Below are 27,353 nucleotides of genomic sequence, written 5' to 3' on the forward strand. Positions count from 1 at the left end.
CGTCTGTGAGGTACCACCATCCACTCCACTTGGTAAGTGTTTCTGAGTTTCTCCTCTGAATGAGAGCACTAACTTATAGAAGATATTAATGGTGGAGTACTACTGGTTACGAGAGGAGAGACAGACAAGCTTACATCTCTTGATGAATATACATTAAATGTACGTAGGACCAAGAAGCGGATGATCTTGAGAAGCGTTTGTCTCGTATCCCAAGAATTCAACACAAGAGTGGTTAATTAGCAGTGATCCAAAATTGGGTAAAGGGTTGGTAAAACTAGCTTGTACTTGCCCTCCTCTTTGTTTGTTAGAAGACTAGTCAACTAATTTATGATCATAAATAATTTTGAACAACTAATTTATGATCATAAATAATTTTGAACCAATGGCTTACAGGGTCACACGAATATCATTTGAACAAAGTCTATTAAGCCCGCGCCTTCTTAGCGTAGCCTTATCTCTTGCTCTATGAGTCCTATCTGGTGTATGTATCTTAGTTGTTCTTGCTTTGGTTTTCATTCACAGGAGAGAGCTAATTAGCTCTCCTAATCACAAGAGAGAGCTAATTCTACCTCTGTATATATATATATATATTATATATATATATATATATATATATCTTGTAATGATCGGCTGACATAAGATATAAAAAGAAAATCTTTCCCTTCAAACTCAAGTTTCTCATGGTATCAGAGCACGGTTCGTTCGACTTTTGCACCACCTTCTGAGCCTGCAATATTCGATCTTCTCTGACCTTTGTTCGTGGAGCAGATCACTGAAGAGTTTGCAGAACTCTATTTGCTTTCGATTGTCAAAGCTGGTGGCGGCGATATCTGATTATTTCGGATCATTGCTCGTTCGATCTTCTCTGACCTCTGTTCGTGAAGCAGATTGCTGAAGAGTTTGCAGAACTCTATTTGCTTTCGATTGTCAAAGCTGGTGGCTGCGATATTTGATTTTTTTTCGGATCATTGCTCGTGAAGCAGATCTCTGAGGATTCTGCAGGGTTCTCTTTACGACAGTCAGTCAAAGCCAGTATTTGTTCTTCGCTGAAATCAAGAAGGAAATGGAGACATCTTGCTTTGGTCGATCGATCATGGCGGATGGAAGAGAGAAGTAGAATGAAGGTGAGGGCGGATAGAGAGCAAATGCTGCACAAGCAGTGGGGCAAACTTCTGAACCGACCCACGCGACAGAGGGAGATCGCACTGCATTCGATGGATTGGCTAATGAACAGTGGTCCACTTTTCTTAATCTGTTGAATTCTTGCAAACCCAGCACAAACGAGAAGTTGACAAGTATGAATTGGATAATTGATATAGGAGCTTCGCACCATATGACAAGAAACCTGAACCACTTGCGTAATACCGAGACCGTGACCGGTTGTCAGGTTGGATTGCCCGATGGAAAGCATGTCATGGCAATAAAGAAAGGGATCGTCATTTTGAATGAGCACATGAATCTTACTGATGTGCTTTATGTTCCTCGTTTGAATTGTAACTTGATATCTGTGTCACAATTATTAAAAGAGTCAAATTGTAATATCCAATTCACTAATAAGTTTTGTGTTATACAGGACCGCACTTCGAGGATGGTGATTGATGTGAGTGAACTACACGGAGGGCTCTACTGCTTCAAAGGTGCATGCTCAAGCAAGGTTCACAAAGCAAAGGTTGAAGCTTCATACGAGTTATGGCACAAGAGAATAGTTCATCCCTCTAAGAAAGTAATTAAACTTCTTCCTTATTTGAACATTAGATGTGATAGTGGAAATAGGATATGTGGTTTTTGTTCAAAAGCCAAACAGACAAGAGGTACGTTTGATTCTAGTGAAAACAATGCTAAAGGGATTTTCGATTTGATTCATTGTGATTTATGGGGTCCGTACTCGGTACGGGCGTCTTGTGGTGCCACGTATTTTTTGACCGTTGTTGATGACTTCTCAAGAACCGTTTGGATATTCTTACTTAATGACAAAAGTGAAGTAGGCAAAACACTATGGAACTTCTTCACTATGGTTAAACGCTAATATGAAAAATTGGTGAAGATAGTTAGAAGCGACAATGGTACTAAATTTACTTGCTTGAAAGAATATTTCTCTGAGCAAGGTATAATACATCAGACCTCATGTGTTGAAACACCACAACAGAATGGACATGCCGAGAGAAAGCATAGACATATACTAAATGTTGCCAGAGCTCTTAGATTTCAGGCCAATCTCCCTATTGAGTTTTGGGGAGAATGTGTTATGACAGCTGGTTATCTGATCAACAGGACCCCCTCCACTCTCCTTTTGGGTAAATCACCGTATAAGATGTTGTATGGGCAGAAACCAAACTACAAACATATACGCACATTTGGGTGTTTGTGTTATACACGAAGCCTGAATCGGACCAGGGACAAGTTTGCCAGTAGAGCTAGACGTTGTGTCTTTGTGGGATACCCCTTTGGCAAGAAGGGATGGAGAATTTATGACTTAGAAAATAATGAATACTTTGTTTCTAGGGATGTGGTGTTTTAAGAAACTGAGTTTCCTTATGCTATTGAAGAAAAACAAGTCGAATGCAAACCCGATGATGGTAATCTTGCTTATAACCAGGAGGAGACTGAAGAGTGAAGAGGATACTGAGAGAGGAAGGGATAATGGTACTCGTGAGATCATAAGAGAGACAGACCAAGGTGACAGGTGTGAAAATAATGAAGGGGAGCATAAACTAAGGGGGGTTCTATGGAAGAAACGAATGCAGGGAATGAGCAACTTGGACGAGGCCATAGAGTGAAGCATCCTTCCACCAGTCTCAAGGATTACGTCATACATGGTGTTCCGACCACAGTCTGAGCCCTTCTGCTAGTTCATCTCGCCAATCTCACTCCTCAGGTACTCCCTATCCTATAACACATTTTGTGAATTGTGATAAATTCTCTTTGCAACACCGCTCTTTCTTAGCAGCTATCATAGCTAATCATGAGCCCCAGAGCTATTCAGAGGCTGCCAAGGACTCTCGTTGGAGAGAGGCAATGAGAAAGGAAATTGAAGCCTTAGAAAACAACAGAACCTGGACAGTGGTGGACTTGCCGCCAGGGAAAAAGGCTCTCGGAAGTAAATGGGCCTACAAGATAAAGTACCACTCAAATGGCACAATAGAGCGGTGCAAGGCACGTTTGGTGATATTCGAAAACAAACAGGTTGAAGGAATAGACTACAATGAAACATTTGCGCCTGTGGCAAAGATGGTTACAGTCCGTACATTCCTTGCAGTGGCTGCGGCTAAAAACTGGGAACTACATCAGATGGATGTGCAAAACGCGTTCCTTCACGGAGATCTGCAAGAAGAAGTGTATATGAAAATGCCCCCTGGATTTGCTTCGAGACTACCTGGGAAGGTGTGCAAGCTGCACAAGTCGCTTTATGGTTTGAAGTAGGCCCATCGTTGCTGGTTTGCTAAACTAACGACAGCCGTGAAACAGTATGGCTTTACCCAGTCACAATCTGATTACTCCTTGTTTACACTTCGACGGAAGCAGGAACAGTTGAATATCTTGGTGTATGTGGACGATCTTGTCATCTCTGTAAATAATGGCAATGTCATATGGAGATTCAAGAAGTATCTGAGCCAATGCTTCCACATGAAAGACTTGGGAGCTTTGAAGTATTTTTTAGGAGTGGAGGTTGCCAGAAGCCAAAAAGGTACTGTCCTTTGTCAGTGGAAGTATGCTTTGGATATCATATCAGAAACTGCATTACTAGGATCTAAGCCAGCTGCACTTCCCCTAGTACAAAATCATAAACTAGTTCCGGCAGATGGTCCTCTGATGATGAAACCAGAGAGTTACAGAAGGCTTATGGGTCGTTTAATTTACTTAACCATTACCCGTCTTGAATTGTCCTACTGTGTTCATGTGCTTGCTCAATTTATGCAAAACCCCCATGAAGAACACTGGGAGGCGGCTTTACGTGTGGTGCGGTATTTGAAAGGTAACCCGAGACAGGGAATTTTCCTTCCGATTGACAGTGATCTTCGATTGTATGCTTACTGTGATTCTGACTGGGCCGGGTGTCCACTGACACGACGCTCTCTCACTGGATACTTTGTATTATTGGGACAAGCACCTATCTCGTGGAAGACAAAGAAGCAGCTTACAGTATCCAGATCATCGGCTAAGGCGGAATACAGGTCTATGGCAACAGCTGCATGTGAATTGAAATGGTTAAAAGGGTTGTTGCATTCGTTAGGAGTTGGTCATCTTGATCCTATGCGATTACACTGTGATAGTCAAGCAGCCTTGCATATCGCTGCGAATCCGGTCTTCCATGAGAGGACTAAACACATTGAAGTAGACTGTCACTTTGTCCGCAATGAAATTCAGAATGGGAATATACGGCCTTCCTACGTCAGGACTTCCGAGCAATTTGCTGATATGTTTACGAAGGCCCTGGGCAGGCAACCATTCGAGCATCTTCTTGCCAAGTTGGGCATTTCCCGTTTACATGCTCCAACTTGAGGGGGGGGGGGGGGGTATTAAGCCCGCGCCTTCTTAGCATAGCCTTTATCTCTTGCTGTATGAGTCCTATCTGGTGTATGTATCTTAGTTGTTCTTACTTTGATTTTCATTATTCATTTAGGAGTTTGTATCCTAATCGCAAGAGGGAGCTAACTCTACCTCTGTATATATATATATCTTGTAATGATCGGCTGACAGAAGATATAGAAAGAAAATCTTTCCCTTCAAACTCGAGTTTCTCAAAGTGTTGGCATTGTTTTGAATGGTAGAGAACAATTATGTTAAAAATCTTAAAAAGCTTAGAAAAGACTGCACAACTGACACGATTGAAATTCATTGAATCAAACTAATTTTTAGCTGAGACTAGAGAAGCTCCCCCCTTGTGGGATCATCCAAATGACCTTGACTCAGAATCTAATCTAACTCGATACTAATCCTGATCTTAACTAACTGAAACTATTTTCAATCGGGAATCTATTTCATATATATCCATTATTACAGTAGTGTTTGATCTAATATCTTCTTGTGCTAGTAATGATTTTGAACCATTGTCCTGCAGGGTCACATGTTTTATCTCCGGTCAAGCATTGGCATGTATTAGTGACAATGTTGTAGCTGGGGTCAATATCCAAACAGACTGAGGTACCATTGGCCAGCTTCGATGAGAGGTGCAGTTTAGAGGCTGATATCTGATACCAGTTCGAACCAGGGCCACTGCACGCGTTTCCGAGCATAACTCCATTGCCCACCCCATCAGCTTGTAGGCAGTAGCGCATTCCATTGTTCAGCATCAATGTCTTCTGTGGTGTGTAGATCCAAGCTTCGGGCGCCGCAGCACAGGAGCCTAACTTCACTGGTTCCATCGGTGAAACTTTCTGCACGCAAAGGCCCGTCAATGGATGGTACAATATGTTGTACGGCCTTACATCAGAAAAACCAGGCCCTGCATCATAAAAGAAGACCGACTGTTAATTGTTATGGCATCTTGTGGAAATAAAAGGAGATCAAAAAGTAATTTCACTTGGGTTGAGAGACACTAGTTTGAATTTTATTGTTTGATGTTGATGAATGATGATGATCTCTAAGTAGGGATTAGGGAGTAGGGACCATCCATCATCAGTCTCCGGACTGGTTGGTGGGTCAGGTTCAGGTAATTAAAAGAAAATTGCCTATATTAATTCAAGGCCCAAGTGAAATTTGAAGACTATATAAATTAACAAAATTAAGATGTACATACGTACCTCGGAAAGGAGACTGGATACCAGCAACCCTTTTCAAGAAGGTGGTATTTCTGGGCTTAGCCCAATCCCAATCCAGAACTGCATAGACCTCATTCAAGGCATAATACCCTTCCCTAAGATAATAACTACCCATAAATGCCCACAAAGCCCAGTCAAAATCCAAGTCAGCTGCAACGCCGAAGAAACAATTGGAGAATCTGTCGCCATTTGGATCACCGCCCCTTAGATCGATCCCGAATTCACTCAGAAACAATGGGTACCCTTGGTCCAACACAAACAATGATTGACTCTTGAGTGTATTCACAATTCTTCCACAAACATCGTTGGGATTACCTTCCTCCCAAGCGTGGCCGTCCGTGAACGCATACCAGTGAAGTTCGAAGACTAGCTTCCGACTATACGATAGTTTCACCTGCCGGGAGTGGAGGAAACTCAAGTCGTGGTCGAACTCAAGTCCGGAGAGTATAGTCAGGACATGTGGGTTTGCCTTGTGAATTGCTTCAGCTCCTGCCTGCATGTACCTAGTTTATCAAGAAGATCATCATCAGTTTTCCAAATTCCGATATTCCTATAGAATGCGAAACAATCATCAGTACTACGGACTAATATCAGTTGATCGCTTAAGTATATACGTACTTGTACCAAACGCTCACATTCTGTCTGGACCCTCGGAGTTCATTCCTTAGGCTCATTCCGATCACATTGGTTGTGCCATTGAACCAAGTGGCCATTTGAGTTAGACCCTTGATCCAGAGTTCCGGATCGAAGTAGGTGTCGCCGAAGAAGCCATTGCCATCCGTCCTAGAGCAACACCAACCAGGCTTGCTAATGTGGTTGTCTAGTATGACCATCACATTGTTGTCTCCAAGGTTATCTACCACTGCCTAAGATTGCACACCAGTTCATTAATTAACCCGTGCCAAACAAAGAAAATGATCAATAAACCCAGACATATAGAAAGAAAAAAGTTTCACCTTAAAGGCTTGGATTACAGTGAGATTGAGCATAGATGGATTGTTGACAAGGATCGCACCAATTGATTCGTTGAGGCCAAGGTTCTCAAATGATTGTCGGACATTTAACGAATACAAGGACTCGTTAGTGGCCATGAACAAAGGCCACGTAAAACGAACGCAGTTGAAGCCCATAGATACTATCGTCTTCGAGATGGTGTCCAGGGGTTGCCTGTTGAGGCCCTCGGCCAACAAAGGTTGGAGGTGTGATATCCAATTTACGCATGCCAACTTCACTCGTTGCCCATTTTCATCGACGATCCACTGGGAATTGGTGTAAAGTGGCAAAGCAGCGGCGTTCCCATATTGATTTTGCAGCAAAACATCCGGAGAGAGAACTACGAATGACAGAAAAAGCAATAACAAATGCTTCTTCATGTTGAATTTGCACTTTGCCTGAGAAATGAAGAAATGCTCTTGCTTAGAACCGGTGTAATCCTGAGAAGTGAGGATTGTTCGTTATTTATAGACGTCAGGTCAGACAAGCGGTTGCAGACGTCAGCTAAGTTTGTTAGTTTGTAATTGAGTCTCTTCTCATTCAAAGTTTCAAACCAAAACATTCAGCTATCACTTCCGACCTTTCAGCGACAACTTTTTTTTTCCAACCTTCTGATTTGTTTTCGTATAAATAGTGACGGTAAATGCACAGGGAAGGGACTCGGAGAGATATTTCATATTTGACCCCGAAAATATTTTCGTTGAGAAAAAGGCGAAAATATACAAACTGGGGATGATTTTCCCTGGACCTTGAGAGGATGAAAAAAAACCAATATCACCATCACCATTAATGAAAAGAGCATGTAAATCATGCGTTCACAATTATTGGCATTTGGCAATCTACCACGTTCACGGTCGTAGGGCCTTTACCATCACACCGTCCACGAGAAACTACAATGCAGCTGGGCACACCCACTGTTCTAGTTGCTTTTTTAGTTTTTTCTTTTACAAGGAAGGAGCGTCCTTCGAAGGAGCGAAATTGAAATATTTGAATCACCCACCGTTCATCGGACTACACTCACTACTCACTAGTTATGGAACTAACATATTACACGTGTAACAATCTCTAGCACAGGACAATGCTCGCTGGACGCATGATAAATGCGAGACCACATCTCCGCCCCAAAGCACATTCCCGCCGTGTATTTGAAACATCTTCCCATGATGTATCAAAACTGGTGATGTCATCATCGAGAGATGTGAACTCAATAAATGCACCAGCATATGCAGGTCGTTAGTCCAGTCATCCGGAGTCTGGATTGGATGGATCAAATCACGTGAGGTTAGTTTTCTGTATTCACATTGAATTTAAATCTGTCCGACTGTCCCCCTGTCTCCCATAGAAGAATTCACATCTCTACCCCACAAGGGGATGATACTAGAATCAATGATGTCATCATGGGGAGATATTTTTCATTTACAGCAGGGATGTATTGTGGGGCGGAGATGTGAATTCCCCCACAGAATGTGCCTCGAAAACATTCTACAGGCAATAGCACATTTCAACCATATATTAAAAATAATTTTCAATGACAAATATGAGAGATGTTATTAATGCACGCTCAGATGTGCATAAAGGTGTTTTTGGGTGCATTCTGTGGGGGCAGATGTGAACTCCTTCACATTGACCGTGGGCTCCAAATAACTCTAACTCAATCCAATCTTTAACTTTTTGGTTAAATTATTGATCCAAATTAATAATTGATTTCAATATATGTAAACCTGGTTTATATTGTTTAAATTGTTGTTGAATAGTGAACGGTATCAAGATATTCATTATTCATGAACTCTTTTGTATAAACTTTTCCTGGACTAAATAATGTTTTTCATTATTTTGTAATGAAAATTCTCGATTAGTATCTGTAATTTGGGTCTAGTGTTATTTTGGTCCTCAAACATTAAAATGTGACAAATAAGTGTCTGAACTTTTAAAACATGTCAATCCAGTGCTTGATGTTAACCATCAAGACATTGTGTCTTTTCAAATGTCACTATTTAACGGTTGGTTAACGGGCTGTCAACAGCAAGTATTGGATTGACACATTTTGAATGTTACTGAATTGTCAGATTCGAGACCAAAGTGTAGGATACTAGTTGAAAATTTTCCCTTTTATAATACTATCGCTTCTTTTCCTTAATCGTTATATTATTTATGGAAGCCTTCAGTTGCAGGTATGAGTTGCCATACAGAGTACAGCTTCCCCAACCATGAATTGTTCTCTCCAGTTGAAATTCTTCTTACATAATCGAATTCAGAAATGGACTCATCATGGTCCACAATGAAAATTTTGTAGCCGTTGAACATCTAGTATCAGTAACGATTTTGAACCATTGACTCGCAGGACCATACTTGTCATCTCTGCTTAAGCATTTGCAGGGAGCAGTGATAATGGTGTTAGTATAGTCGACATCTAATCATCTTCGAGTCTGATATCAAACCCCGTTTCGAACTAGGATCGCTGCAGAAGATTCCAAGCTTGAATGGCTTGCCCAACTCATGTCTCATCAGTTTGTATGCAGAAGTATATGTGCCCTTCAACACTTGGTTTTTCTGTGGTGTATATCTCTAGGCTTCAGATTCAGTACATGATCCAAGCTTTAATGGCTCAAATAGAGACTTCCTTAGGACACAAAGGCCAGTTGAGGGATGGAAAATCACTTTGTATGGCCTCACATCTGAAAGACCTGGGCCTGCATTCTGTTCAAACGACACAAAGTACTGAAAGAAGAGTAGAAAAGGAGAAAGGAATATTGATTATTTTATTGGGACGGATCATTTGGAGAGCAGATAATTTGGCTAGGTATGGGCCCAATTCTGAATGGATGATGTACATCCCCCTCTAACCCATTTGCATGTTCTGATATTGATCAAATGGATCCTAAGTCTACTTGAGTTTAATTTGGGCCTATATAATAGGATCCATGACTGATCCATTTAAACGGCCCAAACCTATATTTCTAGTTTCTACCTTCTATTTGGGTGTGATTAGTACTTAGTATTAAAGAATCAAAATAGGATTGGCATTGGATCTTCCTAATCTAACAAAGGATTGTAACTATATATGGAAGAAAGCAATAACATACCTTGGAAGGGAGATTGGAGTACGGAGATCCTCTCCATAAAGTTTGAGTTACGGGTCTTACACCACTTCCAACTCCAAACACCATAAGTATCATCCATCCCTATCTTCCCTTCTCTCAACTCAAGTAATAAACTCCCTACTAGTGTCCACAAGGCCCAATCAAAATCCAGTTCAGCTGCAACACCAAACAAGCAATTCAATAACCTATTGCCATTTACGTTATTTCCCCTCTGGTCCACACCAAACTCACTGGGAAACAGTGGCCACCCTTGGTCCAACACAAACCCCCCTTTTCTCATAAAGTTGTCTACAACAGTTGTACAAACTTGGTTCGGGTTGCCCCTCTCCCAAGCCTTCCCATTAACCCGTACCAGTGAAGCTCAAACACTAGCTTCCCCGTAAATGTTAGGTTATTAACTGGTTGATTAACCAGAAAAGTGAAATCTTTATCATAATTTAGCCCTGAAAGTATAACGAGAACATTAGGCTGAGTTTGGAACGATGCAAATGGAGTGTAAATCCTGGGTCAGGGTTAATTTGGACTCTGATTCATTTTTTCTTGTGTTTGGCAACATTTCATTTATGCATTGACAAATGACAGACCAATGCATATTTACATTCAAATGGGCTTTTAATAAAAAAAAAAAAAACATATGGTTTATTGGAATTAGTGTTTGCATCCAAAAGTCTGTTTGGTAAGAAGATAAATTTGTTAGTGCAAAACTAACCCAACATTGCAATTTATATGAACCATTTTACTCTCTACAAATTTGCATTCACACTTATTTGCATCATTTCCAAACACAGCCTTAGGGTTTGCTAAGTGCACTACTTCAGCTCCCTTTTGCATATACCTAATAAGATAAAGATTAAGGCTGCGTTTGAAAAATATGCAAATATATAGAGTGTAAAATGGTTCATATAAGATGTAATGTTGGGTTTGTTTTGCATTGATAAATTTACCTTCTTAACAAACATACTTTTATTTGTAAAAGATGTAAACACCAATTTCAATAAAGAATATGTTTTTTTATCAAAAGCCCACTTAAATACAAATTTACTTCTTTTTTATTGACTTACTTTTAAGTCTTATTATCAATGTAAATATGCATTAATCTGTCATTTATCAATGCAAAAATGTAAAATTGCCAAATACAAGCAAAAATGAACCAAAATACAAATTTACCTTAAACCATACGCTTTTGAATACAAAAAGATCTATGCAACACATACTCTGTGGTCTGTACCAATCTCAAAAGTTGCACCCTTAATATCCCTTTTCATATCAAATACAGTATTCAGGGTATACCTGTACCACTCATTCACGTTCTGCCCGGGTCCTCTGAGCCCATTCCTTAAACCCATACCGACAACATTGGCTGTGCCACGAAACATGGTGGCCATCCGGGTCAACCCATTAATCCAGAGGGATGGGTCAAAGTATTTGTCGCCAAAGAAGCCATTGCCATCAACGCTGCTGCAACACCAACCGGGTTTGCTAATGTGGTTGTCCCTTCAACCTGAGGTTGCAATAATTCAATATTTCAACCAATATGGTGTTGCCATTGATTTTGTTGTTTGGCTCTGTTGAAAAGAATACAAATACAAATATATATAGTGAAAATACATACAAGATAATACAAAATACAAGATTTTGCTCTACATATTTAAGTACTCCGATTGAACCCCTTGGATTAGGTTGTCTATGGCATTCCGAACCGATCGCTAAAACCGATTGTACTGGAATTGAACAAAATCGGATCGGTTCTATTATTTTAAAACTGATGTCGAACCAATGGGTAACCAAGACAATCGGGTCTAACCCGATTGAATCCGATTAAACAAAAAAACATACTTAAAACCCATAATTTTTTATAAGAAAATAACATTTTATTCAATAACTTGTTATGAGTAGATGTGACTAATCTTGCTAAAAATCAATTTGTAAACAGCAAATTGACATGCATATAAAATAACCATTAAATGATTTGTTTATAAAAAGTATCTTATAATTACAACCTACATATAAATGTATAATTTCGGTTTAACCTTATTAAAAACTAAATAATAGCAATTAAGTTGAAGCTCATGGGAAACAACTAAGCAAACCTGCATTCTTCAAGAATTAAAATTTTAATGAATCCTCCCTCAAACATCTATTAAACTATTAAATCATTCATAAAACCACTACAAGAATTGAAACCATTAAAGGATCCTCCCTTAGACATACATACTTCAAGATTGATTGACAATCCATTAAATCCTCAAGAATTAAAATTTTAACAAATTCTCAATCATCCATTAAACCTTTAAACCATAAGTCTACAATCCGTTAAACCATCAAAAGTTCAAAACCACTAAATTTCTCAAGTGTCAATAAAACAACTCCATTAGTCCGATCTGAACAAAAAAAAATTACAAAATCTCCAAAAGTTTAAGATTCTACAAAATATGCAATACTTAAAAGACAACTCCAAATCCACCAACCAAGTCCAAAACTCCAAAATAAATCCAATTGCACTTTTTCCATTTCCAATCTTTTAGTCCAAGCTTCCACTCCTATAAGAAAAAATAATCAAAACATACTTGTATACATGTAATTATAATGAAAGAAAAAAGCACTTGGTTTGTGTTAATTTTTCTTACCATTTCATGATGATCAAAACTCTTAAACTCCATCAAGTATTGTTTTCTGGAGTAGTATTTTCTAATAAAAATAAACATTGAAAGGATTTAGTATATCCATCAAATAAATCTGAAGTCAAAGAAACAATGTTTCTTTATTTACTAATATCTAAGTCTAGAAACCAGTCTTGTCCACATATCAAGGCTTTGACAATATGTCAAGAAGAAGGCAACCACGTCTTAAATTAATTATTCTACCACCTATATATATATATATAAACACATGGGATCAGATAGGGATGACCCGAATCCAATCCGATTTATAATCGGATCAAAGATCCAATCCGAAGATCCAATCAGGGGGTGATCCGAATTTGACCAAATATAATCGAATATCGGATCGGATAGTGCCATTATCCGATCCATGTGCACCCCTATAGCGGTTGGATATTTAAACCCTGAGAAGTTATTGGTGGCATTGTAAAAAAATTTTAAGCATTTTTTACTAATTAATGCCACTTCCCACTCTTCATCGGAAGGATTTGCTTTGTATTCACGATCCATCTGCTCCAAACGATAAGAGTTCGAGGTGAATCTCACCACCACCACCACTGCAGAAGACGAATAAGAGAAAATGAAACAAAAACCATGCTTTAGCCGTTTTGATGCTTCAGAAAGTTTTCAAAATGGAACAAAAAAACATAACTTCACCTTCATACATCACGCTTTGGTCATTGGGATTCCACTTTTCAAGTTTGAACTCTCAAGAATGAGCACAAAGCACGCAACTTGCCAAGTTGCTAGCTTCATATCTGAAGTTCGAACAAGAGAAAGATTGAGCTGAGATCTAACAGAGAGAAAAGTCTTGAGCAACGAGCATGTAGTTTCCCCTCTATTCATTCAATCTTTAATGAGGAACAACCGAACAGAGTAAGTGCTATCAGAAAATGAAAAGGGTTAAGGGTTTTAAGATTTAAACCTTGCCTATAATTACAATTTTAGACATGTAAAATGCTTACATTACATATAATAATAATAATAATAATAATAATAATAATAATAATAATAATAACTAGTGGGGACCCATGCGATGCACGAGATTTATCAAGCGAAAGCTAAATAATAAAAAAGGTCATTTACTAAAATATCCCCTTATAGTTTCATGGATTTACTAAAATCTACCCTATAGTTAGCATCTTACTAAAACACCACTTATAATTTGCAATGGATTTGATCAATCACCCATTAGATGGTAGTGGAGAATGACAATGTTGACCCTAATGTTCATTTAAATAAATTTAATCAAAAGAAAATAAAAATAAAAATGCCATTTTTGCCCTTAATAAGACACGGGCAACCACTCTGTTGGTTATATTTGGTCAATTTTGTTTTTTATACAAAAAAAAGTGTATTAAGGGTATTTTTGGAATAAAAAAACATGGGTTTAATGGCAAAACAAGCACTCCTTAATGAAAGGTAGATTAAGTAAATAAGTTGTAAAATATATGGGATGTTTCAGTAAAATAAAACTATAAGGCATGTTTAAGTAAATATGTAAAACTATAAGGTGTGTAGGAATGGCAACAGGGCATGGATCATATTCCCCGTCCCCGACTCCGATTCTAAAATTAACCCCCATCCCCGATCCCCGATGGGGATGGTTTCCCCGTGGGGACCCAAATCCCCAAAATGTTTTCAGATAATGCTATTTTTTAATTAATTTTATTTAAAGTAAATAAAATTTTTGAATTATAAATAATGTTTTAAATATGTTTTGATATATATATATATAATAAATAATATAGTAGTATATTTAATATAAATAACATTATATATATAGAGAGAGAGAGAGATTGATAGATAGATATAGTCAGGGTCGGGGCGGGGTGGGGACCACAATCCCCATCCCCAACCCTGACACCGACCCCGACCAAGAATTCTTATTAATCCCTGTCCCTGCCCCCGCCATAATCCCTATCCTCGACCCCATCGGGTCGGGGAAGTCGGGTCCCTGTTGAGGATGGGGAAAATTGCCATTCCTAAAGATGCGTTCTAGTAAATGAGCCTAATAGAAACACATAAGAGTATACAATTGCTTTATATTTTCAACTTTGTAAATAATTAATAATTATTCATATTTTATATACTACTTTTAATAAATTTGTATAATACAAAAATAATAATAATTAATTTTAGTTAGGTTTATTCATCAAATTAATGAAACCGGCCAACCAGATTAACTCGACCCGAGTTGGTCGGTTTTCTAGTATTTTAGGTTGCCTTTGGTTCAAAATTTTCCCAATTCGACCAAGTTGGATTAATTTCACTTTGGCCATTTGTAAACTGACCAAAATCAAATGACCTAACCATGTATATATATTAATATTTTATGTTTTAAATATAAATTTTAATATAGAAAAGTGGGAAATTTCTCATATTTCTTAGTCTATAATGTTTTATATCATAAATCTAATTTTAAAATTTTTTTTAATAATTGCACTATAATTTTTAAGTTTAAATCTTTTGAACCGATTGACCAAACCAAAAAATCGCCCCAAATCAATACAACTTGAGTGGGTTGGTTTTCACAAAAGGTTAGTCAGTTTCAACTGACCAACTCCCTAACCTGACCAGGTCAATTTGGTTAGCCAAATAGCCTACAATCTTATCGAACCAACTCATGAACACTCATAATTTCAGCTAAGTTAATAGTCTCATCTCTGATAAATAACAATAGTTTAATCTCTAATAATTATTGAAAATTTATAGTGAAAATATACAATTATTGAAAATATATTGATAATGAAAAAGACAATAATTACAAAAATTTTAAAAATACAATAAGTACTAAAAATATATTAGCCTAGTCAATAAATAGTATAATCTTAAATAATAATTTAATCTTTAATAAATATTAATCAATAACTTATAACAAAAATACAATAATTACAATAAATTAAATTTAAAATTTTCAATAATAGTAATTTAATCTCCAATAATTATTAAAAGTTTTCTGTTAAATAACAAAACAAAAAAATTATACATAATCATTGAAAGTATACTTATCACAAAAAACAATAAATATTAATTTTAGTATATATAATTATATAATAAATATAGATTAAGAACTTAAAATTATTATTAATAAATATTAATGTTTTTAAAGTTATTTTCTTGAATTATTACTTGATATAAGTAAAATTCATTATTTACAATATTATGTAAAAATATTAAATTATTATTAATTTCAATATTATGTTATAATTATTTTTCTACCTTTTAGATTTTTTTAATTTATTACATAAGTTCTTTATTGTAACTATTTAAAATCTAGTTATGTTAAATATTTTGTTTTTTAAAATATTTAGTTATTTAAATAGAGTTAAACTTTCTTTGGATAAATATAGATAAAAAGTAGGGGAGAGGATAAATAGGAATTACAGATAATTTAGGAGAGAAACTATCTACTAAATTAGAGATAATTTTGGAGATAAATAGGAATTAGAGATAATTTAGAAGATAAATAGGAATTATAGATAATTTTGGAGAAAGTGAATGATAGTGGGAGAGGTAGTTTAGGAGAAATTTTAGGAGAAGAGATTATTTTGGTTATTGGGAAAGTGCATCTCATTGGTTGTTTCAAAAAAATGACATGGAATAAAAAAATAAAAAATTCAAAAAAAGAAGAAAATTTCTTAACCACTTTGTTTTAATATATAGATAGATAGATAGATAGATAGATAGATAGATAGATAGATAGATAGATAGATAATAATAATAAAAACTGTAAACAATTGGAATATAATAGGTAATTAGGTTATGAACCAATAATAACCCGGACACAAAATAAAACCATAACTGACTTGTCAAATGAATCATAGAACCAAAACCGTTATAAACAGTTTGAGCGGCTTGGGTCTATCGGGTAGACCCGACCCATTGACAACCCTACTTGAAACAAATAACTAACTAGTAAAAACAGTTCAGCCTCCAAGTCAATTTTTAAACATTGTTAAATAATCACTGACACCACTTATAACAAATCTCGTGCATTGCATGAATCCCAAGTAGTAAAATATATGCTATTTTTCTCAAAAGAAAATATATACTACATGTATAAAGTGAATCAGTCCATGTCTCACCTAAATCACTTTCAAAATTTGCTCCAAAATTCCCATTCTTATTTTTACAAATTTTTGAAAATTTATTTTTTTAATTCCACGTAATTGAGCATTAATCAAATGAGAAAAACAATATAATTGGTTAGTATACTAAAAGCATTATGCCTCCTTGTTAAAAACATTCCTAAAATCCTTGTCTCTCTCACCTCGATTTTGTAGTTTCACATTCTATCACGATTAAAAATTGTGATGTATTAAGAAACTAGCCAAACAACAGTTCAGTTTCTTTTGTAAACTTTCATTCCTATCCCAGCTCTCTCTTTAGTTCGTCGTTATTATTCTCTAATCACATACCCTTTTTCCCCTTGCCCCTACCAATCTAAAAACACATCACTCACCCAATTCAAGTTGCAATAAAGCTTGCCTTCATATTTCTCTTCCTGTTTCTTTGATTTCCAAAAGGTTTCATTAAGTTGCAGGAGAAGTTCTAACAAAAGATGCACTTGTAGAACTTCCGGAATGCCATAAGTTAAGCTATTGTGTTCTTATTTTTGAGTAAACACTGTAGCAATTTTCGGGTCAAGAAGATAAATTAAATGCATTAGTCGACCCATTACACAAAAGAACCTGTACGAAAGAACTACAAATTTCCTATGCTAGCAAGGAAATGGGGATCAGACCGCAGAGATGCTCTAATTGGAAAGAGACGTCAAAGATTTTCAATATTAACAGTAATTACATGTTATGTATTTTAAATTGTATTTAATTTAAATAATAATAATGATAATTAAATTTATGATATTTTTATTTTTATTTCAAATTGTTTTTTAATTAAAAACAAATAGTAATAAAAATTAATTATTGTTAGAGATGAATATTAACATAACCTCAAAATAGATCTTGCCTGGGGTCACAATAAGTGGTGGAACCATTGACATGCGTACTGTTTGAGATAACACCATTTCCACATTAAGTTGATTGCTTCATATGACAAAATGGGATGGCAATATTTCTATCAGTGAGAAGTGTGGATGAACCATGCATGGTATGGGTAGATCAGTAGATAATGAAAAATTGATCCATCCCCACCGGGCTCTCCCCGCCCTGCCCCGGTAGGAGCAATTTTTTAATCATTAATTAAAGTTTAGGGCAGGTTTTGAACTTGAAGAAATCCAAGACTTTAGTGATCGGGGAAGGGACGAGATAGGGATGATATTTGTGTATCCCGCCCAACCCCAGCCCCAGCCCCGAATCAGTATTGACTATATCATATGTTGTAAGTAGGCTTAAAAAAATAATAAATTTGTAACTATACAAATAAAAATGATCGGGGCAAATTCAGGATCCCTATTTCCTGTAAAACGAGGATGGGGTTGGAATTTCTAACCCTGATCGCATTTGGGGTGAGGATGGGTGGAGGAATTTGAGTTTAGAATTGGGGACTGACCATGCAAAACCCAACCCCGCCCTGCCAAATTGTCATTTATAGGGATGAGGGCTGGATATTAGCGGAGGAGACATCCTTTGTGACCTTGAATATATAAGCGGGCATTCCTAGGTATAGGGACAGAGCATGCAAAACCCAACCCCGCCCCCATCAAATTGCGATTCGCTGGATATTAGCCAAGAAGACATCCTTTGTGACTTTGAATGTATAAGCGGGCATCTAATAGGAGAAACTGGACAAGAAATGTTCCTTTGTATATGGCTATTGAAGATCAAATGAAAGAAATGAGATAAATCATAAATTCATATATATATATATATATGGGATGGTTCAAGTCTTAAGGTTTCCTTTTTGATGTTCAAAAGAAAATAAATATGTTGATAAAGATAGCAAATTCGAATTTAATGCCATGGTTTTTAAAAATGAATCAGTGATCGAATCGGTCAGGGGTCCGGTTATCGGCTCAAACGGTTCGACTGTTTGACCTGAACGACCGGCCTGTTCTGACAAAAAAATAAAAAAAATAAAAAATTGAAAAACGGTCAAAACCGTTCGAACGGTTAACCGATTGGTTCAGCGGTTTGCTGACCAAAATCAATGGTTTTGGGGGAAAAAACGATTTTGGAGGAAAACGAAACCAATCAGGTGACCGGTTCTCGATTTTTCCGGTTCGACCATTCAGTCCGATCCGATTTTGAAAACAGTGTTTAATCCTCACAAGACTATGCTCACACCATATTCACAGTCATTTACAATTGTATATTGGGAATATCTCCATACTTGTATATTTTTATTTATAGGGTGATATTCCCAATATACAACTACAAGTGGCTGTGAGCATGGTGTGAGCACCTCAACCAAGGCATTAGTTGTAAATGACAACTTAGAGCATTAGAATCTAAAATACATCAAACACACACACATACACACCCCAACATTTAACAACAAAAATCCAACTACATGAAACAACCAATTGAGAGGACATTTTAAATTCCTGGCACAAATCAGTGTAAAGTAGTTTAAACAAGACACTTGCATTACAATCTTCATATTTCAATCTTTTTTTTTTTTAATGAGGGGTTTACAATGTCGAGAAAGAGTAGGAGAGACATACCTGAATGCTGAACCATTTTTACCGTAAAATATTAATAGAACAATAACATTATTTTTTTTTATATTTTTCATTTTTTCTATTGTTTCCTCCTTTCATTTTATACGATATAGGATTCCCTCGTACATCGCACAGGGGCATGCTAGTGTTAACACCTCTCAGCCATTGAGAGATATTAAAAAAAAATCAAAGTGGAAAATGTTATAAATGTACAAAAAAATATTTCAAAAATGTAGGAATCATATTACAAATTATATAAAAAGTAAATATAAAATTAGCCACGAAAGAAATAAAATATATCCCAAAAGCAATAAATAGATTACAACTAAACTTATTTTTGTGCTGGTACAAATAAATTTAGTTTGATGTTATAAACATATTCACCTAATTAGGCAAGATAGTTATTTCATTTAGGCATGGAAGATTATAAATTAAAACAAAACATTGAAAATAGGATTTATATAAAGAGAACACTGCCATAACAAAAAACTGTTGTTCTAGCACGTTTCAACATCATTTGTATCCACACATCGCATGCATGATGGGTCCCAACCCTATGGTGTGTTGAATTCCAATTTTATGGTGAGATTTGCGAACACCGATCATGTTGGAAGTGTGCTGAGAGAGTTCTTGTTGTGAACGGATCGCATGCCCCACGCACTTCCATAGTTCCACTTGCATGTGCCACTATCAGCATATACGTCATTTTTATTTTGTCTCTTCTTCTGCCTTTCGCCTTTAGCAATTAGCATATTTTTCAAAACCTTGTTGTAAACTATGGAATTGGATTCTGTTTCCATTCCTATTTTTAGCAAAAAATCATTAATTATGAAGTTTGATTGTTGAATTAATCGTACACATGGATTATATCAAATAATTCAAATTCATTATTATTATCGCCCGATTTTTGTTTAATCCCCTATCCTATTCATTCCTTACATTTCAAATAACCTTAAATTCACCATTAAATCTACATCATTCCCCTCCGATGATTACAGTGGTACCATATCACCACATTTGTTACACAATTAGATTCAATCACATGAAACAAAACTTTTAAGCAACCATACCAAATCTCAGCCTTAAATTCCTTGATTCTTCCATTCATCCATCAAAGATTTCATTTTAACGATTTTGACAATGTAATACTTCTCGAGCCTAAGACTTATGATCTACATGTCCCTAACATGATCAAACCTTTCCACTAACCTTGTAATTCAAAATCATACCACTCTGTCAAGTTTTAGCCTAAGACTCTCCCATCTACCTATCCATCAAATCAATATTCTAGATTGAGCTCTTTCATTGGTTGCAATTATCCAAATTCAATATTTGTATTACGACACACATCCTAAGACATCCAAACCCTACCAATGCATTCATAAACCTTCCAATTGAACTACCTATCAAATTCCAGCTTACAATTTTTCCCCAATTATCCTTCTAGCAAACCAAGATTTTATTCAAAGGCTTTTCATTGGTCGAATCACCCATACCATGAATTCCCCTATTTTGAATACACTTGGACAGTTAAACCAATCAAACCTCACAAATTCATCTAGAACCCTCAACTATTAAATTTTAGCCCAAGATTCTACTTCAAGCTTTATCATAAATCAGAATGTGTGAATCCCAAATTCTCATAATTTGAACATATTTGAACTGATAAAACCTTGCCAATTCATCCAGATCCCTTAGAAACATAATCCTATTAAATTTTAATTTAAGATTCCTCCATTTTCACACCATCAAATTAAGATTCTATTATGTGTTTTTATGTGAACGAGAATTATTGTACCTCAAATCCCCTTTATCCGAGCACCATTGGGCCGATTTGGCCCTATTAATGGAATGCTCAAAAGCCCTATCCTATCAAATCATGTAAAAAAAAAAAGTGTTTACCCTTCTAATTGAATTGGCCAAAATACCCCTATTCTGCACAAAATTATGAAACCACCCTTATGCCCTAATACAAAACCCAACCCAAACTTTTCCATTAGAGGGAGTGCACTATTCATCATCACTTTGGACATAACGAACCAACGACGTTAACCTTCCCTCTGATTTCTTTTCCCTTCTTTATTTCTCTCATTTTCTTTATATATCTCTCTTTATTCTTCTCTACCACCACTTTCTTCTTCTCTTCGTTGCAACCACCATCTTGTTTCGTTTTTCTCCTTTCCCCTGCTGCTGTAATTTCCGACAGTGGCAGTATCCTAGTGTAAACTGAAAGTCTCAATTTCCAGCAGTGGTAGTATCGTGGTGCAATTTCGTTTTTCTCCTTACCCCTTGTCTCAACCAACTTTGATTGGTTCAAGCGAATCTAGTTCCTATTGTAAACTGAAGGGCCATTGTCCCTATTATTGCTTACGTAAACTCCCAATGGGTTGACGTCTGCAATCTTTGACCAGTTCACCGTATATGCAAACACTCTATCTCGCTCACAACTGCAGCGAGGACTAATTCGAAGTCTTAGAATTCTAATCTATCTCCGGACAATTGTACGTGATCGATGTAGATTGAGACTTCTCATGCCATAGACTACCTCAACCTATAGTGTTCACGCCATCATATGAAGTTTGGCCTTGTTATTTCATTCCAATCCATTTTAAGGAGAGCATAGTCACTTCAATATACATCAAAGAGTATTTCCTGTGAATCCTATGTATTTTATCACCTATTGTTGGTGGCGCTCACTTCATCTTGAAGGTGCATGGTGAAAGTTAAACTTCCTCTAGCACATATTTTTTGCCCGCTCTACTGCCTAAACCCCAAACTTATTTCGAATACCTAATCAAACCTTTTCAGTTCTCTTGAAATAAAAAAATAATAATAATTTATCTCAAAAGCTTCTAAACCCACAATTGAACGTACTTGATCCCAACCCAATGGCATCCATTAGCCCTAATTACATCGCGGCCATCAAATCATCCATTACCATCTATATGTAAACATCCCAAAGTATATACTCATAAAATTTCAACTCTAAATTCCTTTATTTCCCTCTTGATCAAGCCAAAAATCCATTCCAAGCCTTGTCGTTAGCCAAAAATACCTATGACCTAGATCACTTTAATCCTTACAACTTGGAACCAGTCAAAACCATACCATTGAACTCCAGACATACCCAAGTATCTGCCCATAAATTTTAAATTCAAAACTCCCCTGTTTACCCCTTCACCAACCCAATATTCTATTGACCCCTTTTGTTAACCCAAAATCCCATGATCTTTGACTCCTGATGAAGGGTAATTTGGCCCGACCTCGTAGCACAGGGACACGTGTGCGTGACCTGGCTCGACGAACAACTCAGCCTAACAACACAACCGTGACTCGACGGGAGGGACCCGTCGAGTCCAACATCGGCCGCTCGGTGGGTTAAGCGACTCACCGGGGACTAGCGCCCGGCCAACCTTGACTCCCACCAAGTGTGGGAGATCCCGAACTCCTCTCAGGGCCTGAGCTCTTCCTTCCTAAGAAGGGAGCACCCTGGCCTTTGGCTAAGTGTCTCGAGGGAGAAACACCTCGGGGCAGCACCGTAGAGATTCCTGTTCGAACTTACTCAAGGCTCGCCTCCAATGCGGGCACCTCGGTGCAAGACAAATCTACCCCAGGTAGTTCGGTGTACGGTAGCTCGGTAGACTGCAGGGAGATCTGCCTGACATCCGTACCTACCGGATCCGGTGGCAGTGCTCAGATCCCTTGCCAGGCGGCGTTCTGCCTGCCGTCTCTAAAAAAGCATGGCATGCCTGTCGAAGTCCATACCTTGCAGTAGCAGTCTATAGCAGCAGCCTGCACTTGCCAACCCTCACGAAGAGAAGGTATTGAAGCTAGCACTTTCAGCACTCTTAACTCTCTGTGTCTTCTTTGAGTTTTTCCTAGAGTTCTAACTTAGCCATCGGAGTATTCCCTCCGGGAGAGCTCCCAGGGAACCCTTCACCTTCTTCTTCCTCTCAGGTGCCATCCATCACTGCTAGGAGCCAACTCTCAGCTAGCTAGGAGTGCCCAGATTGTGCTGCATCAACTCCTTTGACCAATCAAACATCACCATCATATCTCATACAAACCTAAAATCCCTACCTATAAAATTTAACATCAAAATACCCTTTTTTACCCTTTCATCACAAAGATTTTGTTTTAAAACTCTAGATTGACCGAATCACTAACCATCCAGATTTGCATAATCCAGTCATAATTGGGCCAATCTAATCCTACCAATTGATCCAAAAAGCCAAAAAAACATTGCCCTATAGAATCTCAACAAAAAATACCTTTATTTGCTCCTCCATCACACAAAGTTTTTGTTTCGAAGCTTCATATTGACCAAATTAACTATCCCAATAGATCTCTTGATCTGGATCTAGTTGCACAAATCTAATTCTACCAATCAATCGAGAATGCCAAATAACCTCACCTTGCCAATATGCGGCCAAAAACTACCCTTGTTTTTCCACTCATAGAAAACGATTCTATTTCGCTAAACTCACTCGTCTGCACATACAAAATCACTGTATATTCAGATTCATCTCCGCCTTTCATTTTTTTTACCCAAAATTCCCACCATTAAGCCAGAAAACCCTAAATTTGCCAAACTACCCTTAGCACTAAATTTAAACCAAACTTTCCCCATGTTCACCGAATACCGCTACTGTTCGAGCCCGATACTGTTCATCGTCTTCCAACTCTCGAACAGCTGTCACGGGGCTAATCGATGGGGCCCCGTGCGGCGCTCGATGGGGTCAAGAAAGCCTACAAATGCAAGCAACAACACACAAAAGGAAACAAGAGTGCACACAAATTAGACAAAAGGCAACTTGTATTGCATTAATCAGTGGTAAGCACAAGCACACAATACAGTGTCGAAGGGATCTCGTGTTTAACCTTTACACGCTTATGAGCTCACTCGACTACCTACCTCCCCTCAAAGAGTACGTTAAGCTTTTGGGGGAGTGACAAAATGATACATCAAAATACTGAACATGCATACTACTATTTACATAATTGCCATTGGCATACCCCCCTTACAAAAAGAGTACAAGGACCCAACCCAAGACACTTAGATGGCGTGCTGATGGTGGCTGAACCGTCACAGTCTCCCCCACTCAATTCAATCTTCATCATCGAAGATTCTTCCTTAGGTACTCGTCCAGCTTCACTGCGAACGGAAGGAGGTCTTCTGCAAGCTCCCAGGTGTCTTCTTCTGCAGGTCCCTTCCACTTCACCAGGTACTCCCATTCTGATGTTTGGGAGGATTGGGACAACCTATGGCTGAGGATGGAGTCGAGGGATCGGTTCTTGGGTGGTTGGTAGGATGGATGTGGGCGTTGACTTTGGTTTCGGGAGGTATCTTGGCTGTCGGCATGGTAGGGTTTATGTTGGCTTACATGAAAGACAGGGTGTACTTTTAGCCATGGAGGTAATTTGAGTCTGTAGGCTGAAGCTCCTACTTTGGCTAGGATTTCACAGGGTCCCTCATATTTTCTTACAAGCCCGGGGTGTACTCTTCGAAAGAACCTAAGGCAATGGGTATGGAGTTTTACTAAGGCCAGGTCACCTACTTGGAAGTTCTCGGGTCGTCTACCCAAATCGGCCCATTTCTTCATTCTTCTGGAGGCTTTCTCTAGGGAGGCTCGAGTGATGTCAAGGCATTCTTTCCATTCCCTGGTGAAAGTGAAGGCTCGAGGGCTTCTTCCTTGATGGTCGTTGACGATGCTGTGCGGACATCTTGGTAGTTGGCCGGTGATGACTTCAAAAGGACTCTGATTGGTGGAGGAGCTCTTCTGTGTGTTGATGGAGAACTGTGCAATGTCCAGCAATCGAACCCAATTCTTCTGTATAGCTGATACAAAATGGCGGAGGTACTCTTCAAGGAGGGAGTTCATTCTCTCTATCTGCCCATCTGACTCTAGATGGCTGCTGCTGGAGAAGTTCAAGTTCGAGCCAAGAAGCTTAAATAAATCTGTCCAGAAAGCACTAGTGAATCGGGGATCCCGATCACTAACAATGTTCTGTGGGACTCCCCAATATTTCACCACGTGCTTGAAGAAAAGGTATGCTGTTTCTTCAGCTGAAAGGTGCTTTGATGCTGGGATGAAAGTGGCATACTTGGAAAATCTATCAACAACAACAATAATGGATGCATAGTCTCCCACTTTAGGAAGACCACTGATGAAGTCCATGGAAACACTCTCCCAAGGTTGTGAGAGCGTTGGGAGAGGTTGTAGGAGTCCAAGAGGCTTGGCACGCTCAGGCTTGTCTTGCTGGCAAATCAGGCATGTCCTTGTGTATTCTCGAACATCTTGCTCCATATGAGGCCAATAGTAGGCATGTTGTAGAAGTGCCAAGGTACGTTGCCACCCAGGGTGTCCTGCCCATAAGCTGTCATGACATTCACGTAGGAGAGTCTTCCTCATGTCTTCAACTCTCGGTACAAATATCCGCCTTCCCTTTGTCAAAAGAAGGCATTATTCAACCCAAAACCGCCTAGTCTTCCCTTCACGAGCAGCTGTCAATAGGCTCTGAGCAATGGGGTCCTTCTGGAGTCCTTCCTTGATGCGCTTAATGAGGTCCAGTCTGATCTGGCTTTTAAAGGGACCTTCACCTGTGGATAGTGCTGCAAGCTCGGCCTTCCTGCTAAGTGCATCAGCAACCCTGTTCATCGGCCCTGGCTTGTACTCTAGAGTCATGTCAAACTCCGCTAAGAATTCTTGCCATCGAGCTTGCTTAGGGCTCAGCTTCTTCTGTGACTGAAAGTAACTAGTAGCTATGTTGTCAGTCTTGACCACGAACTTGGAGCCAAGCAGGTAGTGTCGCCATGTGCGGAGGCAATGGACGATTGCTGTCATCTCCTTCTCTTGCACAGTGTACCTTCTCTCTGTATCATTCAATTTGCGGCTTTCAAAGGCGATGGGATGTCCTTCTTGCATCAAGACTCCACCATTGGCAAAGTCAGAAGCATCTATGTGTAGCTCATACAGCTTGCTTGGATCAGGCAAGTCGATGACAGGTTCTGCTGAGACAACTCTCTTCAAATCATCAAAAGCTGTTTGGCAACATTCACTCCAGGTCCACATACTAGTCTTCTTCAGTAAGTTGGTGAGGGCAGTGGCTCGTGCTGAGAATCCAGAGATGAATCTTCGATAGTAGTTCACGAGGCCAAGGAAGGAGCGAAGTTCGGTGACCCTGGTGGGAGGTGCCCAATCTTGAATGGCCTTGACTTTAGCTGGATCCATGCTGATTGTGCCTGCTTGAATTATATGGCCAAGGAAGGCCACCTCTTCTGTGGCGAAAGAACATTTCTCCTTCTTAACAAACAGGTTGTTGTCCCGCAAGACCTGGAAAACAGTACGGAGGTGGTCAACATGTTCCTCCAAGGTTCTACTATAAATTACAATATCATCAATATACACAACAACAAATTTGGTCTAGGTAGGGATGAAATATTCTGTTCATCAATGTACAAAAGGTGGCTGGAGCATTGGTGAGCCCAAAGGGCATGACACAAAATTCAAATGACCCATATCGGGCAACACAAGATGTTTTGTGTTCATCTCCTTCGGCTATACGCACTTGATAGTACCCCGACCTCAAGTCTAGCTTGGTGAAGTACTTGGCCCTGCTGAGCTGGTCAAAGAGGTCGGCCACCAAAGGTATAGGATATTTGTTCTTGATGGTGAGCTTGTTGAGAGCTCGGTAGTCAATACAGAGCCGAAGAGATCCATCATGCTTCTTTTGAAACAGGACTGGTGCTCCAAAAGGGGCCTTAGAAGGCTAAATCAATCCAACATCCAATAACTCATTCAACTGCTTTCGTAGCTCGGCCAGCTCAGGAGGAGACATTCTGTATGGCGGGCGTGCCGGTGGTTTGGTTCCAGGCTCCAACTCAATCTTGTGATCAACTTCTTTCCTTGGGGGAAGCTTCTTCGGCAATGTGGGAGGCATGACATCTTGGAATTCTTCTAGTGCCATTGTAATCGCTGGCGGGATATGTCCGGTTGGTGGGTCAGGTACGGAGTCCACCAATGTGGCTAGGTAAGTGGTCTCTCATTTCCGCACTCCATCATTGAGTTGCAATGCTGAGAGCATCTTGGGGGTGGACGTGGTCTCTGGCACAATTGGAACCATGCAAGGATCCTGATCTTCGAATATGCACACTGAGTTGAGGAAGGGCATGGGCACCGCCTTACTTGAGTTAAGAAGTCCATGCCGAGAACAA

General features: G+C 38.6%; 1 protein-coding gene and 1 pseudogene across 1 annotated transcript; both read right to left on the reverse strand.

Annotated features, from left to right (window-relative positions):
* Positions 1-4,769: 4,769 nt before the first annotated feature.
* On the reverse strand, positions 4,770-7,282 carry LOC148791998 (glycosyl hydrolase 5 family protein-like). Its single transcript, XM_088886429.1, has 4 exons — positions 6,716-7,282; positions 6,378-6,625; positions 5,742-6,262; positions 4,770-5,443 (listed from the first exon to the last, which is right to left on the reverse strand). The coding sequence occupies exons 1-4, from the start codon at positions 7,130-7,132 to the stop codon at positions 5,013-5,015; spliced, it is 1,617 nt and encodes a 538-aa protein (XP_088742555.1). The 5' UTR covers positions 7,133-7,282; the 3' UTR covers positions 4,770-5,012.
* Positions 7,283-8,989: 1,707 nt separating this feature from the next.
* LOC148791999 (glycosyl hydrolase 5 family protein-like) lies at positions 8,990-25,551 on the reverse strand (annotated as a pseudogene).
* Positions 25,552-27,353: the final 1,802 nt, after the last annotated feature.

The sequence above is a fragment of the Nelumbo nucifera genome, chromosome 4 (genome assembly GCF_055504915.1).
Source record: "Nelumbo nucifera cultivar China Antique chromosome 4, China Antique-T2T, whole genome shotgun sequence".
NCBI classification, from domain to species: domain Eukaryota; kingdom Viridiplantae; phylum Streptophyta; class Magnoliopsida; order Proteales; family Nelumbonaceae; genus Nelumbo; species Nelumbo nucifera.

Bases quoted from the DNA above. Each gene is read 5' to 3' on its own strand.
- LOC148791998 (XM_088886429.1), bottom strand. From the start codon at position 7,132: ATGAAGAAGCATTTGTTATTGCTTTTTCTGTCATTCGTAGTTCTCTCT. The intron at 6,626-6,715 runs GTGAAACTTTTT...GTGCAATCTTAG, and splicing joins CTGTAATCCAAGCCTTTAAG to GCAGTGGTAGATAACCTTGG. The intron at 6,263-6,377 runs GTACGTATATAC...TTGATAAACTAG, and splicing joins AATGTGAGCGTTTGGTACAA to GTACATGCAGGCAGGAGCTG.